The sequence below is a fragment of the Oryzias latipes genome, chromosome 9, assembly GCF_002234675.1.
Source record: "Oryzias latipes chromosome 9, ASM223467v1".
Classification (NCBI taxonomy): domain Eukaryota; kingdom Metazoa; phylum Chordata; class Actinopteri; order Beloniformes; family Adrianichthyidae; genus Oryzias; species Oryzias latipes.
In genome coordinates this window covers 29,691,514-29,705,855 of record NC_019867.2, presented here as the reverse complement: position 1 = coordinate 29,705,855, position 14,342 = coordinate 29,691,514, and the positions used below count along the sequence as shown (strand labels likewise).

At 41.2% G+C, this 14,342-nt stretch overlaps 2 protein-coding genes across 2 annotated transcripts; both read right to left on the bottom strand.

Annotated features, from left to right (window-relative positions):
• Nucleotides 1-2,327: 2,327 nt before the first annotated feature.
• Nucleotides 2,328-6,332, bottom strand: LOC101173070 (actin, cytoplasmic 3-like). Its single transcript, XM_020706295.2, has 9 exons — nt 6,160-6,332; nt 5,144-5,268; nt 4,948-5,070; nt 4,763-4,873; nt 4,591-4,675; nt 3,732-3,893; nt 3,482-3,661; nt 3,131-3,312; nt 2,328-2,719 (listed from the first exon to the last, which is right to left on the bottom strand). The coding sequence occupies exons 2-9, from the start codon at nt 5,264-5,266 to the stop codon at nt 2,576-2,578; spliced, it is 1,110 nt and encodes a 369-aa protein (XP_020561954.1). The 5' UTR covers nt 5,267-5,268; nt 6,160-6,332; the 3' UTR covers nt 2,328-2,575.
• A 2,977-nt stretch (nt 6,333-9,309) lies between these two features.
• Nucleotides 9,310-14,083, bottom strand: LOC110015661 (polycystic kidney disease protein 1-like 3). The gene is made up of 3 exons (XM_020706294.2): nt 13,501-14,083; nt 12,321-12,686; nt 9,310-10,069 (listed from the first exon to the last, which is right to left on the bottom strand). Exons 1-3 carry the CDS (start codon nt 13,507-13,509, stop codon nt 9,401-9,403), a joined length of 1,044 nt encoding a protein of 347 aa, XP_020561953.2. The 5' UTR covers nt 13,510-14,083; the 3' UTR covers nt 9,310-9,400.
• Between the last annotated feature and the right edge of the window lie 259 nt (nt 14,084-14,342).

Sequence of the window (14,342 nt, the reverse complement as noted above, 5' to 3'; positions counted from 1 at the left end):
CAATGCTGGTGGTCTGTTAAGATCAGTGTATTGCATAGATTAAATGTTTGATCTTATAGCATGGATTTAACCCAGGAAGTGGTCTGGGAAGTCCTCACATGCAGCATTAGATGATGGCATGGAGGACTTATTGAAGTCTTTGAACTTCTTTGAACCGCTCTTTGGGAAGGTGTTTGAGATTTAATCTGGATAAATTCGATTTGATTTGATTTGAAATGGTTTATTTCAAGCCATCAAATAGAAATAATAAACAAAAACTATACAATCACCAGTTATACATTCATACAATAACTAATCAAACTTAGGATAACTAGACATATTAATAAATATTGCTTGAAAGGGAGTGGACGGAAGCGAATTTATATAATCCCACCCCTGTTCTACTGTAACCATTTTATTACATGATTTATCAATATCCGATTCCTATTTTTTATCAGACATGATTAAGAATCTTGAAGTATCAATAAAGCATATGACAAAGAAAATTACTTAAATTATTTTGTAAAAAATTACTTTTAGAAATCAACATGGCAACGAAGTATCCAAAATATATGTAAAGTAATGCTGTAAGGGAAATAAAAAGGGTCTATAGTCTGTAGAATGACCAAGGTTGGTATTCCTTCTTCTGCTGATTAACAGCCGTTCTTCTGGTTTTAAACAGAGTTTATAGTTCTCTTCGATGTTATGTCTGCAGACATTAGATCAAGGTCCATATCCTTCTTCAGATGATATCAGCGACGAGGTCAAGTTGTCTGCCGGTCAGAACTTTGCTGAGAATCAGGGTCCTTCAGACTTTTGGAGAAAGTGATGAATCCAGGCATCATATTTCTTGAAATTATTTGGCTCTTTGATTTATTACTGCATGTTGGTTCAGACGTCCGTGATCAAACACTTCTCAAAGTCCTTCAAGGTGTCAACAACCCTGATAGACCTGCGACCTGATAGATAGGAGGAAAACAAGGGCAGATGAGTGTGGGAAATGCCAATAGATTGAAGTTTGTGAATAAGAATATTGTGGGAAATGGTGTCAAAAGCAGCAGTTAAATCAAGAAAAAGGAGAATGAACAGTAAACCAGAGCCAGAAGCTAGGAGGAGGTCATTTGTGATTTTTAAAAGTGCTGTTTCTGTGCTATGGAGTGGGCGGAAACCTGCTTGAAACTGTTGGTAGATATTGATAGTGGAAAGATGAGCACGGAGCTGAATATGGACAGTTTTTTCAAGAATTTTGGAAATAAAAGGCAAATTAGAGATAGGGTAAAGATTACCAAAGCTGTTTGGATTAAGACCAGGTTTTTCTAGAACTGGAGTAAAAGAGGCAACTTTGAGAGAATGTGGAACAGTAATGCATATAAGAGAGGAGTGAATAATGTAGTTTATTGATGGCAGAAGAGAAAGGAGACAGGATTTAACAAGAGCTGTCAAACTCAAAATCTAGAGTGAAATGAATTTAAGAAGAACAAAAACATTTCACACAAAATCAACTGCAAAGACAAAACTTCTGTACTTTTATCAATGACTATGGTGATGAGGATTCAACCATCTGGATAACGTCCATCAATAGAGAGCAGAAATGTTGAGATTGAGTTTAGAGGTGAGGGAAGAACGGAGCTCCAGATTAAAACCACGTCTGCAGATGAAGACTGTGGTGATGAAGCAGGAAGTAAAGATTTTGATTCTAATTTTAACTGCACCCCCTTAGTACACACGCCCTTTACCCCTCCAAATATACACTCCAACACAAACACAAATACATGCACACACCTCCTCCTGGGCTGAGGGTGGCTGGCCCCTGCCATGGTCCTTCTTGGACCAACCGTGGGCCAGATGGGTGGCTGCCTGGAGCGCAGGGCGGTCTCCCCTTGGGGGGCCCTGCCTCATACCAGGGGTTGGGGTGGGGGGATGCCCAGAACTCCTGGGTGGTGGTGAGGTGCTCGTCTGGGGCTGTGGGGGCTCTTCTGGGTCACGTCGGGCCCTCCCAGCGTGGTGGGGGGGCTGCTTTCCTGGTTGGGCTGGTCCCCCCATGCCTCCCTGCTCTCTGGCTTTGGGGTCCCCCGTGGCGTCCCCCTGATTCTACCTGTGCTGTGCAGGTCTGCTCCTGCTAGGTTCACCACATGGAGCTACAATATAGATATAGAGGAAAACCAAATAAGTAGTGAATGGAAGAACATGAGGATGGATGGTGTGAGTGAGGAGGATGCAAAGGAGAGGGGCGGATGGAGGTGGAGCATCCTCAATGTAATGAAGAACTCTGATCTAAACTCCAAGTTTTTCCTCCAGAGAGCAAAGACAAGCATAAACCTGCAGCTGTAAATGAAAGATCAACACTGTTTAACCAAGAACTATTTATTTTCCACAACTGCAACCAGTTTTGAGATGACAGAGAGTGTTCCTGTACAGAACATAGAAGATGGAGGCAAACCCTGAAATTTTCAGCTCCTCTCAAACCAGACTGTTGGATCTTCAATTCAGGCTGTTGAGTAAAGTTCATCTTGTTGGACATCTTTAATTCTGTTCAAGATGAAGCAGAAGTCTGGAAGAGATCAACTGAAGCCTAATCACTGCCAGGGCAGGTCTTTTAGAAACATGTGCGGTGGACGATGCTGGGACCGGACTCATCGTACTCCTGCTTGCTGATCCACATCTGCTGGAAGGTGGTCAGGGAAGCCAAGATGGCGCCACCGATCCAGACAGAGTACTTCCTCTCTGGAGGAGTAAAGATCTGAGGGGCAGAGAAAAAAAGATTAGTTCAAGAACAGCATCACTTCAGAAGGAAAGTGAACTTAAGCTAACATTAAAAACACATGTGTGACTAAGAGCTGAAAAGCTGCAAGATTCCTCTTTACACCGTCTAGTCAGACAGTGGAACAATGTTGAACCACTTTAGACTCATGTTTTGACTGGACCCTTTAACATGTTGATCATTTCTCAGGCTTGATATCACATGTTGGTTGACACGTTTAAACTTTATACTGAAGTAGGGATTTTGATTATATTTTAAGTCCTTAAATCATTTTAAGTGGCAGCAGATTAGTCCATCAATGCTGCTTTTGGGAAAGAAAGTAAATAAAACCCTGAGTTTAGGGTTTTATTTACTTGAATTCAACAGGCAGCATTGATGGTCACAGTATACCTCAATCTTCATAGTGGGTGGAGCCAGAGCAGTGATCTCCTTTTGCATGCGGTCAGCAATTCCAGGGTACATGCTGCTGCCTCCGGACAGCATCGTATTGGCATACAAGTTCTCATGGATGTCTATGTCACATTTCATGATGCTGTTGTAGGTCATCTCATGAATGCCAGAAGACTCCATCCCTGAGGAAGAACAGAATTCAGAAACCTCTACAGTACCTGAGCTTTAACAGCTTCTCTCACATTTCCACCATGTAGCTTTCAAACATCCAATCCATGTGATCAGTATTGGAATATTTAAGAAGTAGGACACCTGTCCCTAATCAAAGCTCAACATGAAGAGCATACCAACCGAGGAATGAGGGCTGGAAGAGCGCCTCAGGACAGCGGAACCTCTCGTTGCCGACTGTGATGACCTGCCCATCAGGAAGCTCGTAGCTCTTCTCCAGGGAGGAAGAGGAGGCAGCGGTCTGCATCTCCTGCTCAAAGTCCAGCGCCACATAGCAGAGCTTCTCCTTGATTTCACACGTAGCTACAGAGATCAGAGTCAGTTAGCAACTTCAGCAACCAGCTTGATGAGAAGTTCAACATGTCAGTCATACCTGTGGTGGTGAGCCTGTAGCCCCTCTCCGTCAGGATCTTCATCAGGTAATCAGTCAAATCTCTGCCAGCCAGATCCAGACGGAGGATGGCATGAGGCAGAGCATAGCCCTCATAGATGGGCACAGTCTGGCTGACACCGTCACCAGAGTCCATCACTATTCCTTCAAGTATCATGATCAGGTTGAGAGTCCTTTAATGTTAGGTAAAGAAAACCTTCCGGACTTTACCACTGCCCAGAGAACGGGGGTGGGGGTGGGGGTCTACTCTCTTTGTTGAAAGTTGATTTGCTTTCATTTCAAGTATTCTTTTTTAATTAAAGTACTATGAATTGAACATATACATTTTGTGTGTTTGTAGTATTTTGTAGCTGGTACTGGTCTTAGTTATTTTCCCTATATTTCTATCTTAATCCTTTTTTAATTAATTGTGTCTGGTGGTCTGATCAGCCACTATGCCTATTGCCCTTTTGTTTTAAAGATGGGCTGGTTAAGTAAGGCTTAATGGTTGACAGCGTGCATTATCACTTTTTAATGCACGCCATGGAAGCCTGAACCGTCAGACATCGAAGTGCCGAAGCAACCGTGGTCATGTTGTGGATTAGGTCTGTGAGCCTAATCTACAACATGACCTACCAAAGATGTCTAGAGAAAAACCAAATAAGAAGTTAATGGATGGAGAACATGAGGATGGATGGTGTGAGTGAGGAGCATGCAGAGGAGAGGAGTGGATGGAGGTGGAATGACTCACTGTGCAGACCATAAAAAGAAGAAACTCCCACAGTCGTGTTGCATCAAGTTTCATGAAGATGGAGGTGAAAATGTCATCCATCCATCCCAAACTCCAGTTTCAGGGTCTCACCTGAGGTACGACCAGAAGCATACAGGGACAGCACGGCTGGGATGGCCACATACATGGCAGGAGACTTGAAGGTTTCAAACATGACCTAGATGAGTTAAAAATGGATAGTCAGGTTAAAATCCAGAGTTCAAAATCCACTCAGCCACAACTGAAGTGATCCGGCTGAACTCACCTGTGCCATCTTCTCCCTGTTGGCTTTGGGGTTGAGGGGAGCCTCAGTCAGCAGGACTGGATGCTCTTCAGGTGCGACTCTCAGCTCATTGTCGAAGGTGTGATGCCAGATCTGAGGAATGGAGAGCACTTTAGAGCAAAGACCAGGACCTTTCCCTTCAACTATGCAGGTCTATTAGAGAGCACCTTCTGCATGTCAGCCCAGTTGGTGACGATGCCGTGCTCGATGGGGTACTTCAGGGTCAGGAGGGACCTATTGCTCTGAGCCTCATCTCCAACGTAGCTATCCCTCAATCCCACCATCACACCCTGCACACAAACATCATGAGCCACAGGCTGCACTGTCTACCACGACAGGTGAAGTCCTCAGGGGTGACCGTACCTGGTGTCTGGGACGGCCCACGATGGAGGGGAAGACAGCCTGGGGAGCATCATCCCCAGCAAAGCCAGCCTTGCACATGCCAGATCCAATGTCAACAACGAGGGCAGAGACTTTGTCTTCCATGTCTGAAAGGAATCAAACCACCAACTCTCATCTCCAGGAACAAGCAGGCATGCAGAGAAACGAGTCAGAGGAATTTCAGTAAATGAGGGAGAGACTTAAGAGTTATGAAACATGAAGCCACACCCATTTAAAAGGCAGACGCTCCACCACAGTTCAGATGCAACTACTCCATAATCAGATTATACCTGCATTTAAACAAGAAAGTTGAAGTGAAGACAAAACAGGATGAAGACCTAGGAGTGATGAGTTAATGAAACTGAAAACACAAGTTTCAGGCAGAAAAGGAATCCAACTAAAATGCATCACTGATGTTTCTCTTGAGTTAACCACAGAAAGCCACACCAAGTATTTAAATTTAATTGGAAAAACATGAGTTGAGGTGTCTTAACCCGTGTGCTATCTTAGATGACCCCACCCTTCCATTGACGTGTTCTCCCTACCATAACAAAGCTGGATAAAGGTGGAAAGATTTCACGTAATCCATGGACACCAGTGAAGATCAAAAATCATTGAAGAAAATGAAGATGTTATGTGCTGTCTCTTTCTCCCATATACCTTTCCAGTACTGTTCAATTTCTAGCCTTTGTGGGTCTGCTCGGCTGTTTTACCCTGCCACTGAGCGTACACTTTCGCAGGCTGAGTAGCGAAGAGCCTGTTTATTCGTCTGGCGTCATTGTCTCTTGTGTACCTCTTTAGGCGGCTGCTCAAGGCTAGGAGCCTTTGTTTGGCAGTTATATACATATATATATATATATATATATATATATATATATATATATATATATATATATATGTATATATATACACGCCAAAAAAGTGTGAGCACCCCTGATGACCCTACTCCCAATGTTAAAGTGCCTAATAGCACAATGGTTAAATCCGCAGCCATTTACCTGTTGCAGGTGAGATCTGGTGTGTCTCTGACAGTCGCTCTGCCCCAGCTGCTGATCACTGACACTGCTGATAGAGATGTGATGTTCACGAACGAAACAAATCTTTTGAATGGCTCATTAATATGAACAATGGGTATCCAGTCGTGATTGCCTAGGAGCTGTACTTTTTAATTTTTCCCCTGAGTTTATAAGAGAACTGGACGGAGTAACTCCGCCCCCCTGGTGTTCTAAACAGGAAGTACCCTCTGGTTCTAAGAAGTCAAAATTCCATAGACTTCTATAGAGATATAAACAGCTATTAGTCTGTCATTGTATTGGTCAGAATAACAACTCTGGATCTGATACCTTTTATTTAAATATGTTCTGGATAATACATGTTTTTGAGATGTTTTTTTTTTCTGTAGTGCAAGTTATTCAAGTTATAAACCGGTCCACCAAATACGTCAACCAGACCATGTGGTGTCTGCAGATGTTAATCTTTAACACCAGGAAGGATTGGAAACAATCCATTAGGTACAAAGAGAAACAAGTCACAGTGTCCTACCACCAATGTAAATTCTGATTACTTAACCTTTCTTAGAAAACGCATGAAACCAGTTGCAATTACAGTTTTTCTATCGCTTTGGCTTATTTCTTGGAACAGAAATCACATTCCCAAAGCTCTCTGAGCTTTTGCCAAGACAGTCTAGATGGTTCAGCAAAGGAATCTGGATCAGCAGCAAAATGTCCTCTCTCTCCCAGAACAGTAAACTTCTGTTTCAAAAGCAAATTTGTCTCCTTCAAATAAACAGAACCACCAAAAGGACACATTCATTCTCAATGGCTTTGGCTCATTTCTCTTATCAGAAAGGATATTCTCAAAAATCTTTGGTCTTTCCTCGAAATGACTGCAGCACAACAGCAGCAGAAGCTCATCTGTCTCCCAAAACAGTTCATCTTTGCTCCAAAACTAAGTTCTATGATCATTCAAAGTGTCAGTGTCCTCAAAATACATCGTCCCTTTAGCGTTCTGTTGGTCCTTCAGATCAAAACGTTCAGATATTTTCTCATTGAGTCACATCAGCATGAAAATGCTGAACCCTCATGACCAGCAGACAGAATATAAAAGTGAATCAAACTGAAAGTGAAACTAGAAAAGAAAACATAATGCAATCACACTGACAAGGAGATTGTTGTGGTTCTTGATGTTCTTCATGTCTTTACTGTAAAGTAATTGTCTCAGAGCAGAAAGAAAATGTTCTGCTGTGATCTCTACAAGCAGCATCCATTGCTTGGAGGAGAATTCTTTGATCCAGAGCCTGAAACTTGCAGACCTTCCACCTCCAAGCTGAAAAAAGCTCCTCTATAGGGCTGAGGAACGGTGTGTTCAGTGGCAGGAACACATTCAGCATCCTAACATCCTAAACAGACATCATTCATCTAAGATTCACCAAAGTGATGGAAAAAAGCTGGAATCTGATGTTCTGTTGTTGTGAGTTTTGGTGCAGAGAGGATCACTGCTGCTGCAGCTGAAACCATGAAATCAGTCCTGAGACAAGAATGAATGCAGGTCAGCAGACAGAAATTATTTGTATTATGTTCCCCTTGTGAGTCTGGTGGTCTGATCAGTCTCTATAACTGTTGTTCTTTGGTTTTCAGTTAGGTGGGTTAGTTCAAGTAAGTTGGTTTGCTCAGTTAGTTCAGTTGTTTTCTGTTAAATTTAAGGTTTACATTTTCTTTTGTTAATTCAACTTATTTAAAGGACTATGTGGACCAGCTCATTTCCATTTTGTTTATAATATAGTCTTTAATGTAATTTTTTTAGTTTATCTCTTCAGTTACTAATATTAAAGTACATTGTACTGTCAGTGACTTTATTCCTATTTCTTTCAATTTTTTTTTTTTTTTTTTTTACAGTAACTTGAACACACGTGGCCCTGGGCTGAGGATTTGATTCTAGAATTTACTTGAGCCAAGGGTGAAGCAGGATCTGTTCCAGACTGGGGCGCCTTCTTGGGTTTTGGATGAAGCATTGCTTCATAAAGTCTTTGCAGTCTTTGGAAAGGTTTTGCCTGAGTTGGAGCTTTTTCTCCATGAGTTTAGTTGAACTGAAGTGTTTGTTGTGGAGGCATTCAAACAGGACAATTCCCAGCTGCCACACTGTTGTGGGTTGATTGAAGCATCCATGTGGCACTTTTAGATTAGGTTAAAATCTTGTAACAGAAGGGGGGTAAGGAACATACATTATGAGCAACCGCTAAAGATAAAAAGGTAAAGGAGGGGCCAGACCACTCCCATCGAACTTTTTAACCAAAGTACCAAAAGTAGGACCAGTTCTTGGACCTCAGAATTGCAAGGCAATTCAATGAACAATTTGTTGGCTTTGTTTCCCACTTTTCATTTCAGCTTGGATTCGTTCATTCAAAGGTTTTTTCTGTTTCTTCTTCTGTAACATCTGCAGCTAAATTAACCATAAAACTTAGTTCCTATGCAGAAATGAAAAAGGCCCTGAAAGCACCTGCTCAATATGACGTTGATCTCCATCTCCTTGCTACAGCTTAAAGCTTGCTACAGATTTCATGGCCAAACCTATGGACCACATTTTCAACTCGAGCTTAAAAAAAAACATAATCCTAAAATTTGGAAGGCAGCCTATGTTCTCCCTGTCCTAAAAGGTGGAGAGCAGTCAGATTTAAAACAACAACAGGCCCATTTCCAAATGATCAGATCTTGGAAAAATTCTTGAATTACATTTTAATTCTAAGCTAAAATATTTTCCAACATCCAGCTGTGTTCTATGTGAAACTCAATCAGGTTTCAGCGCCAAAGTGCAATCACAGCTGCAGTGTCTGCAACAAATGACATCATCAATGCTTTGGCCACAAACCTGCTCTACTGTGTTTGTCTCCTCTGCTTTCCCCTTTTCTGATCAAGTTGACAATGAAGAAAAGCTTAGGAAGTTTCTCTTTGTTGTGGAGAACCCAGCATTTCAGCTGTTTAGCATCGGTGGAAAATATTTTCCCTGTTGGAATTCAGCTGCTCAGATCTGCTGCTGATCCCAGAAATGTTGACATGAGGAACCATTTTAAGGGAAATAAAGAGGCTTTCCTACAAAATCAAATCTAGAACTAAGAAGAAAATGTCTGTCAAACTAAAACTTCTTTAGATTTTGTACAAAGTTTATTAAAACACAACAACGGTTGACTAGGATGAACAAAAAGAGAATAAAATAGTTTTAAATATTGAAATTTCTAAAAATAAATCAGGAGTTTGTCTTCTTCATTTTTTTGGCTGTTGGTGCAGCATCCGTACTTTTAGCACTTCTCTTAAAGTTCTGCTGTCCATGCTCCCTTTTTCTTTCTGCCAGTATGGCTTTGAGCTTCTTGACCCACTTTGCATTCGTAATGTTCATTTTCGGGGGCGGTACGGGTTTTATCTTGGGGTGTGAGGTGTTTGAAGGTCTCTTTGAAGAACTGGGTCCATCACATCTCCCTACAGGATTTCCTGTGTGTTGTCTCTTTAGAACAAGCTTGTCTTGGTCTTTCAGCTTCTCGTAGGTCCAGAAGTCCTCCTTGTGTGATGAAGAACACTGAGTTGGAGGAGAGGCAGAGGAAGCAGTGGAGAAACGTCTTGGAGGAGTGTCTGAATCTGAGGAGAAACTCAAACCACCCGTAGGTGTTCTGGGAACAGAGTTGATGTTTGGAGAGGATGGAGCATAGAGATATTTCTGAGGAGGAGAGTCTGAGTCTGAAGAGGAGCTCAGTCCAAACTCTGGAACTGCGCCAGTCTGTGTTTTTGGAACAGAGTTGATGGTCTCCTCTGGGTTCTCCGATGTTCCAGGAATTGGAATTCTTCTCAAAACCAGTATTGGATCGTCAGGATCACTCGGGTTTGGAAGCAAAAGAGATTTCCAAGTGTAGCGCTGCTCTGTCTGAACATAAAGAATACATTTATTTCAGTATTTCTCTAGAAATAAAAACATGTTTGAAGATTCTTTACTTAATTATGTGATAAACATTTTCATCAGAGTAAATCCAGTTTCATCTTTTTTATTAAAGAAGTGTCTGTTAACTGTCCAGGTTGTCTAGATCAGTGTTTTTCAACCAGTGTGCCGTGGGAGATGGTCAAGTGTGCCGTGGGAAATTGCCCTCATTCACTGATCTAAAAACATTTTCCATCTCCAGGATATCAGCTCTGTGTTCATCCAAACAGGCCCTGATAAAACACTGAGTACTTAGGAATATGAAAGATCGTTAAATACTTTTTTCTTTGCGTTTATTTTATTTTATTAAAGACATTTTGATAAGACCGCGATTTAGCTGCAGCTTCAGCAGTATTTTGAAAAGTACCGCCCCTTTAACTGTCTCCACCAATCATTCTTGGAGGCTTAATCACACGTCATCAATCTGACCAATCAGAAGTGGTTAAAGTCTTCACTTCCTTGTCCCGATTAAGCTCATAAAGTCGCTCAGTTCTAACAAAAATACCAGCTAAACCTGTGTAGCTTTGCACAGAATCCGGTATCAGACCGTGGAACAAGTGCACAAAACAATGAAGCTCTGAAAAGCGATTTCCGGACGTTTTTGCACTTCATCTCCCATGATGCATTGGGTTAAAGTGACAGCGCACAATGAGTTCTGTTGTTAAACGTCTTGAAACCACAAGAACACACCTCAAACTGTTTTTAAATCTTCTAACTTAACTTTTTTTACATCTTTCAGAAAAACAGCTGCAGCTTCCAGCTTTTTCTGCCACAATTATCTCAAAAATGCACGTGAGATTGCGAAGGCACTGTAAATCAATACAGACTATGAGTTTTTCCTTTTTTTTTATTTTTCTATTTTAGGATGCTGGTGTGCCACGGGATTTTTGTCAGGTTATTTCAAGGTTAAAGTGTGCCGTGGCTCAGAAAAGGTTGAAAAACACTGGTCTAAAGGACCAGTAATACATAAAGTATTAAAAGCAGGTAAAGAGGCGGAGGAGGGGCTTTGGCTTCAAACTCTGTCAGAGAGATGCAAACACGGGCGTCAGATTGAGACGCAGCTTTCCCTGCGGGAGTTGAAGCAGAGATTTTCCCTGGGATGATTTTATGATCTCAAACATGGAAACATGATTACCAAGTAGAACTGTTCAAAATAATAAACCTGATCTCTAATCATTCTCAGTTTCTACCATGCATTGATAAACACATGGCTCCATGCAGCGATCAGACCAGAACCAGTAGCTCCTCCCACACGCGGCGGTGGTCGGTATCATCCTTTAAAGAACATAATGTCCATTTGCAGCTTCGTATGCTTCAGACGATGTCCGATTGGCCAATCTACATGTCAGTCAAGTCCTGTATTTCTCAGTGAGGATTTTGATTGGCTGGTGGATTTTTAAGAAGTACTTTTTTTTATCTTTTCTGGCCCCCGATCTACACTCAAGTCCTTGAAGATCGACCGGTCGATCGCGATCGACATAATGAGCACCCTTGAATAATATATACATGCATAATATATATAATGATGTCAAAACAGGTTGTGGCTCCGGGTGCTTTCTTTTTTATTAGGGGCGGTCCCAAATGGCTCCTTGAGTAAAAAAGGTTGCCGACCCCTGAACCTGGTCAATGTTGCTCACATACCACAGTCATCAGCCTAAGTGGACTCAAGTCTTTTAGTTTCTGCCTTTGGTTTGATCATGCTGGAGTTCTTTCTGTCACATTTCTATTTGATGATGATTCTGCCACAAACCTGCTCTACTGTGTTTGTCTCCTCTGCTTTCCCCTTTTCTGATCAAGTTGAAATAGTGAAGAAAAGCTTTGGAAGTTTCTCTTTGTTGTGGAGAACCCAGCATTTCAGCTGTTTAGCATCAATAGAAAACATTTTCCCTGTTGGAATTCAGCTGCTCAGATCTGCTGCTAATCCCAGAAATGTTGACATGAGGAACCATTTCAAGGGAAATAAAGAGGCTTTCCTACAAAATCAAATCTAGAACTAAGAAGAAAATGTCTGTCAAAACCTCTCTAGATTTTGTAGAAAGTTTATTAAAACACAACAACGGTTGACTAGGATGAACAAAAAGAGATTAGAATAGTTTAATTATTCATCTTTCTGTAAATTAATCAGGACTTTGTGGCGGTGAAGTTTTTATTATTTTGGCTTTTGCTGCAGCTGAAAGAAGGAGCATTTATGGGAACGTACCAAGCTTGTACTGGAGCTCAGCTGAACATTTGAGGAGGTCTTTGGAGACCTGTGTGAAGAACTGGGTCCATCACATCTTCCTACATGATTTCCTGTGAAGTCCTCCTTGTGTGATGAAGAACACTGAGTTGGAGGAGAAGCAGAGGAGGCAGCGGAGAGACTTCTTGGAGGAGAGTCTGAGTCTGAAGAGGAGCTCAGTCCAAACTCTGGAACCGGGCCAGTCGGTGTCTTTGGAACAGAGTTGATGGTCTCCTCTGGGTTCTCTGATGTTCCAGGAATTGGAATTCTTCTAACAACAAGTCTTGGATTGTCAGGATCGCTCGGGTTTGGAAGTAAAAGAGATCTCCAAGTGTAGCGCTGCTCTGTCTGGACATACAGAATACATCTATTTCAGTATTTCTCTAGAAAAAATGAAAATTTGTTTGTTTAAAGATTCTTTACTGAATTCTGAATAAAACACAACAACATTTGGCTGGGATGAAGTGTCTGTTAAGAGTCCAGGTTGTCTGAAGGACCAGTAAAACATAAAGTCCAAAAACACATCAGTCAGTCTAAATCCTTCAATAAAGTTCCGTTCTAGATTTTTCCATTAAGGCCACAGTTTTAAAACAAAACATCTGAAAAACAAAATCTGCTTTAAACTGGAAATTCTGCTGCTGCTAAAATGAAATCTGCTTTTCTCATCATTCAGTTCTGACAGAAACACCTGACATCCAGAAAAAGTCAAGTCAGTTCTGTCATTGAAATAGTTCTGTTTATGGAAGACTTCCTGATTGAATCTGCAGCGTTTTAAACAGCTGATTCTCTTCCTGTTGACACAGTCAAACGTCTCCTTAACCTGTTCTGTCTGTAAACTGAGGTCAAATTTATAAAAAAATTATTTAAAAAAATCAAACTTTCTATGTTTTCATCTATTTTCAGTCTTGACTTTAAAAATAATCATTTGGTAGCAATAAGAAGTCAGCTCAGTCTCATAATTCAGTGTTTTATGGGCGTAAAGCTTATTTTCCTTAATATGTTTCATTTACAAACAAACTGAGGTCATTTCTACATTTCTACAAAACAAAAAAAAAACATTTCTAGAAATGTTTTTTATGAAAGTCTTCAGTAGTTTTCCTCATTTTTCAGAGATTGTAGTTGTTCTCAGTCAAACTAAGAAACACAGAAACAGCATTGTTACTTCTTCCATGATGGCGTCTCTTCTGTCTCGTACAGACTTTATGTGGATGAAGAAGAAACTTGGGGTTCAGAGTGTTTCTGAGGAAAAGCTGGAGCCAAAGTGCTGCTTCTGAGCTGGTCGGCTGTTGGGTCGTCAATGGTAACAGGAGGACTTTGCAGCATTTTTTCAAATTCTCTAGAACCCATCCTCTTTGTGACATCACAGCGAACAATAACAACACGTCTCCATGGTTTCAGCTGCTTGGTCATGTGATTTGGGTCAAAACTGGACTTTTCAAACATAGTTTGAAAAATACAGAATAATACAAATACAGAAATTACTAAATAAAAAAACCTAATACAGAATTACTAAAAACAACCCCGTTACAAATGAGCAAAACCAGAAACACAACAATGAAAGCGGAGACACGCCTTCTAACGGAACGGGACTTAATATAAATCCTAAATATAAATATAAATGCTTCATATAAAGCATTTTTTATTGTATTACTCCAATAAAAATGACAACAATGTTTAGCAAGTTAAAGTTTTTGCATCACTTCCAGTCTTAAGGGTTTTCTCTTTCCGTTAAGACCACTCCGGGAAAAATGCTTTTGGACTTTTTCAAGTATTTAAAATGCCCACATAAAGAAAACAGTAATTAATAACTTAGAAAAATCATACACGATTGGTTTTAGATTACATCCCTTTCTGTTAGAAGAATGTTAATTTGCACCCGGCGCTTTCTGGCTCCTCTCTCTCTGTGTGGGGTGGGTGGTGCTGGGCCCTGGGTGTCGGCGCCTCGGGGGATGGGGTCCCTGGGCTGGGGTGGCCTGGCCCCTATACTGGGGGGGGGGGGGGGGG